The following is a 5,461-nucleotide window of genomic DNA, read 5'->3' as shown; positions in this document are numbered from 1 at the left end:
CCCACGCCCCCGTCCATCCTACTTGCACTTCATGGGTTTATACCACTACTCTCTGAGTCTTACTTGTACTTTTGCTTCTGGCAATTTTACTTGGGTGTACCCTTACTCTCTGAGTATTACTTTGTACTTTTGCTTCTGGCAATTTTACTGGCAAATTTACTTGGGTGTACCCTTACTCTCTGAGTATTACTTTGTACTTTTGCTTCTGGCAATTTTACTTGGGTCTTTACCCGCTATTTTTAGCCACACTGTCTTATTCTTCGTTGCATATATGCACTTTATGGTATTTACCATGCTCTTCGAGCACCCTTGCTCTTTGAGCATCCTTGCATTTATGCATTACCTAAGGCATTTGCCTTACTCTATGAGTAACCATGCACTTATGTGCTCAACACTATCTTTTGTGTGTTCCTGTCCTACCTCCTTCGCCTCTGTTCTCAGGGTGGCTTTTGTAGTGACATGCCTTTGGCACTTTTTGGCCTCCGCGAATTTTTCGCTAAGCCCTTTTTGCCTTTGGCATTGCCTCTCTTTGAGAACTTCGTCTCGAAGGCCTTCAGCAGTCAGTTGCCCAGTGGGGTGGCTGTCAAGAAGGGGCACTTTGGCCGTTCTTGCTTTGGCCTTTTTCGCCGAGGTTCGGTCACTTACGGATAATATCCGGTCATCCGGAATTATCCGGTGTTCTCTTTCTGTAGAAACCGGACTGCTTATGCCCAATCATAGGTCAGCTAAACAGTCCGTTAAAAATCATCTTTGGTTTTGCCCTCGACCACACAAGTGTTCTTCGTCGTCGTTCCTCCCAGGTGCTATCCCCTTTATCGTCCCTCTTGACACCACAGAAATTTTGTTCTTTATCACAAGATACAGAAAAAATCATCTTCACAATCTATACAAATGTATCCGGATATACCGGTAGAGGATTTTTAATAGACTACGATTACTTTATTTGTTCGTTTGGGTTGACATAAAATCAGAAGGGCCTGAAGTGCCTTGTGGGCCGAGAAAACAAACACATCCGAAGTTTATGCATATTGGTCGAAGTATTTGGGACTTGCTCTTGGCAGTGCAAATTGAAAAGTGCTGCAATAACGAGCTTGATACATACGATGGGCCAATCAGAGACAAATATGGTTTCTATTGGCTATATATAGATAACAATTAAGTATAGTACTGCAAGGAGACTCTACCTCGCCACAATGTACATTTATATTGTTTTAGTTGTCTTGACCGAGTTTCTCCGCAACGCACTCTAACCTTGCCTTGTGTATTTTCGAAATCGATAAAAACTGATACTATTAATTGTCTTGACCAATTATATGGCAAAGAAATCTTGATGCAGTCTGATTGGTTAATAATCAGATGTAAGGCAACTACGGTATGAATATTATGGACCCAGACAGCGGATTTAGCACTTTTTGCCGAAATTGCCAAAATATCGAAATGTTTGGCCTTTTGTTTAACATCCACTAAAAAAGTCATTTCAATTGGCTAAAAAGTACGATGCAGGCATATCTTTCAACACACGCAACGGGTGTTGGCGAGCATCGATGGCGTACACAAGTGACCGTTCCTCCCCTGATGGTGGCACCGACGGCACATGGCAGCTTGGTGTGAAGAAGTTGACTCTGTCGGAGTCCAGGTTGGTCAGAGAATGCGTCTTGTCGGCGGTGGTGGAACAAGATGACCCTTTATCGTTGGTGGTCCCTTCCGACAAAGCTTTCACTCGCACGGCACCGCTAGTATCTTCAACCAGCACCGTTCCATCCAAAACACTTGTACAAGCTTCTTCCCATCCGGGAACTTCCTCCAACGATGTGGTTGCGCTCGAAGCTGGCGAATTGGATCCCTTGAGTGCGTTCATGTCTGACGTTCGGGACAACCATGGAACCGCGGCAAACGCGACGCTTCCTCCTCCGACAAGCGACTCCGTGATTGCGTTGTCCTATGTTGACCCCAAGAACGAGCTCTTGGACGAATGGACCGTCCTAAAAGACGTCGTCTTCCAAACTTTTTCCGCCGAGCGCTTCCACATCACTCTCCACGCGAATGACGACGCCACCGACAGCGACGTCAAGAAGAAAGTCGTGTACTCGAACTCTACCACGAGCAACAACCCAGTGATGCAGCGGGCGCGGGCTCGTCTGGAGCAGCTCGAGAACCCCACGGCGCTCGACGAACCCACGACTATCGAAGTCTCCCAGAGCGAGTACATCAGCCGAATCAAAGCCCTCCAACAGGATTTTCTCAACGCGTGGCACGACGATCAAAAGGTGCTGGCGCTACGCATCACCATCAAGGTAATATATATATTTAGGTAATGTATATATATATATATATATTATATGATGTCTTGTAGTGCATCAAGTTATTAGGAGACACGTCGTTCCCCAAGTTTTACCCGTGCATGTTTGTGCTCGTGAGCGACGTGCTCGACTGTTTTGGCGCGCACGTGTTTAATCGGATCAAGGCCAAGGCCGACGACCATCACGTCCTTCCACGTACGTAAATATATAATTTTATCAAGTATTTATATATATATATTGTTTTGATAAGCTACCACTACTTTGTCATCCCACATACGTAAACATAAATATATATATATTGTTTTATAAAGTAAATATATATATTATTCTTATTAGCTACCCCTGCTTTCTTTGTCTTTGTGTTGTTTGGACAAAGTATTCCTAGTTTATGGCAACAATCGTACAATGTACCATCCCGTGGTGTGTTTTCATGTGGATAGTTTGTCACTTTAATTGCTTCTCGATTGAATATATATATATACTATATATATATATATATATATATATACTATATATTTATAATAAATTTATATACTATATATTTATAATATATTGATATACTATATATTTATGATATATTTATATACTATATATTTATGATATATACAATTTATTTATAATATATTTATATACTATTTATTTATAATATATTTATATACTATATATTTTTATATTTATATACTATATATTTATATTTATATATATATACTATATATTTATATATTTTGCCGGTGAAAAAAGGAATAATCGGACTGATATATATATATATATATTATCGTGAGTAGATGGATTTACATGTGTGGACGTGGACATCGAGGCCAAGGAAACGTGTCGAAACTGGTTTTACAAGACGGCGTGCATTCGAGAACTGTTGCCGCGCATGTACGTCGTTTCTATATATATATGTATATTTCTCATGGTGGTAGTTATACTGAAATCGCTCTTCTGCGGTGCTATCGCTTTCTCTGCGACGGCGAGTACCCGCACATCGTCGCACGTTTGTCCAACATGATCAAGTAAGTACATTGTACGAGGTGTAGTTTGTTTCTATGGGGCATTGTTTCTAATCTATTAGGATCAAATATAATATTGCTTTCGTCTAATTCACCCTTTAATAAGGTCTACTATACAAACGCTAAACGATAGCTTTTCCAGTATTCTCTTGTGGTTAAGGCTAAAGTACTTGCTGATTTATGGAATAGGGGCGTGGGGGACGTGACGGTCGCACTGTACGCGCGGACGTACTTGGCATTGGCCAGCAGTCGTGTGTTGCCTGCCACCAATTCGACTAACGTGCTACTGCAGTCGATGCAAGACTACATGTACATCATGCATCGCTTTGGATTGGACAAGGTATTGTACCGTGTTGTACTCAAAATATATCATTCATCCAGTGGTGGTTGGTTGGATGAACCGCCGGACCTTTGAAATTTCATATAAATTTGAAGAGGTATCTTTGCAATAATCAATGTTTTTGGCCAATCAAATTGCAACAACCCCTTCATTCTTTGTAGCCAATCATACTCGTTTGCTTGATTCGTTGGCGATTTCATCTCAATTCCCCAAAATATAGGCAAATTTGACTAAAACGCACAATACACGACATTGAAAAAGTATCATTTGTATGGCAATAAATACATGGCTAGTTTGGAAGGTAGTTTAGCATTTGTATGTACCTTTCGAGTTCATGGTATTTTAAATGTACGATTCCGCTATTCTGTCACGGATGAATGCTAAACGTGGATATATATTTTATGTATATATATATATATTTCTAGGCAGTGCAGTATTATACACAGACAGAGTCGACCGAGTCGGATCTCCAAGCAATTCACGCGCCGGGCGTCCACTGGCTCATGAAAAGCATCGCGTTGGCTGCGACCGAGGTATATATATATTTATATACTATTTTTATTTGAGTGTTTTTAATAATATTGATAATAATAATGTAGCAACACGTGGATTTACTGTTTCACGAGTATAAACAATACGCAGAGAATAGCATGGTGTTGGAGCAGATGGTCACGGCGTTCCCGGGCAAGTTACTCGCCAAGCACACGATGGCGTTGGTGCAACTCATTCGCCAAACTAACCACAAGGTACGAACCAAAGCAACCGTATTGGTCGTCCCTTTGCCACATGTAATTATATTTGCAATCGTATATATCTTGCATCATATGCCTACTTTAGATACTATGGCATTCTATCGATATGTTTACGTTTTATATTTCATGGTGCCACGATAAATACGGTAGTTGGTTTCATAAATATAGAACGGAGGGATTTATATGTTTTGTGGGAATATATATATATATATATATATATATATATCGTTTTGTAGTTGGACAGTTGGTGTGGTATTTGTGCGTTGGAGAAAATGAAGATTCGTATCCTTATTTATTTTTCCAGTGGATGTATATATTATATATATAGACATCCACAACTGAAAATATATATAGGGATAATAAATATATATATATATATATATATATACGCCATGATGTCAAACGTTAAAAACAAATAGTTGGAACCGTTGGTGTGTCTATACTATTCCGTGTCTATAATATAAATATTTCTTTTGCAGGAAGAACTATTTCGGTGTTTATCGCTCAAGTTGGTGGAAGCGCCGCCTCCTGCCCACGACAAGCTCGTGTTTCTGAACGAAGTGTGGAGCACCATCACCCGCCTCGACGACGTCCACGCGTACTTGCGCTGCGCCGCGGCGTTTGTGGCGCTGCTGGTCGCCCACTATTCCGTACAATATATATATATATAAATCCACGTTTGAAACTGTGGTCCTCCGAGTGGTAAAGTGATAAAGCTGGAGTAGAGTCGGGAGGTGGTGATCCTGCTCAAGGACGTGGTGCGCCACTTGAACGCGGCAGACGCGATGGACGCGGCCTTGTTCGTATCGCTTGAGAGTGTGATGGAAGTGATCATCATGGAAGCTCGCCGCCAGTCGCATTACTTTACCACGATCGTCCCATCCTCCGAGTTTCTCGTACGCCGACTCCTTAGTATATGGATATATTGGTCGAGTTTTGTAGTATTGTCATTACGACTTGTATATGGATATATTGGTCGAGTTTTATAGTATCGTCATTACGACTTGTATATGGATTGGTCGAGTTTTATAGTAAATTTATTACGACTTGTATATG

At 40.9% G+C, this 5,461-nt stretch overlaps 1 protein-coding gene across 1 annotated transcript; it reads left to right on the top strand.

Moving 5' to 3' along the window:
• Positions 1-1,518: 1,518 nt before the first annotated feature.
• Positions 1,519-5,081, top strand: H257_07199 (hypothetical protein). Its single transcript, XM_009832645.1, has 8 exons — positions 1,519-2,294; positions 2,354-2,495; positions 3,086-3,182; positions 3,227-3,316; positions 3,503-3,653; positions 4,079-4,186; positions 4,253-4,399; positions 4,885-5,081. The coding sequence occupies exons 1-8, from the start codon at positions 1,545-1,547 to the stop codon at positions 5,074-5,076; spliced, it is 1,677 nt and encodes a 558-aa protein (XP_009830947.1). The 5' UTR covers positions 1,519-1,544; the 3' UTR covers positions 5,077-5,081.
• The last annotated feature ends 380 nt before the right edge of the window (positions 5,082-5,461 follow it).

This window comes from Aphanomyces astaci, assembly GCF_000520075.1.
Source record: "Aphanomyces astaci strain APO3 unplaced genomic scaffold supercont1.14, whole genome shotgun sequence".
NCBI lineage: Eukaryota > Oomycota > Saprolegniomycetes > Saprolegniales > Verrucalvaceae > Aphanomyces > Aphanomyces astaci.
The sequence above is the reverse complement of the archived record's forward strand: the minus strand, read 5'-3'. Positions and strand labels throughout refer to the sequence as shown.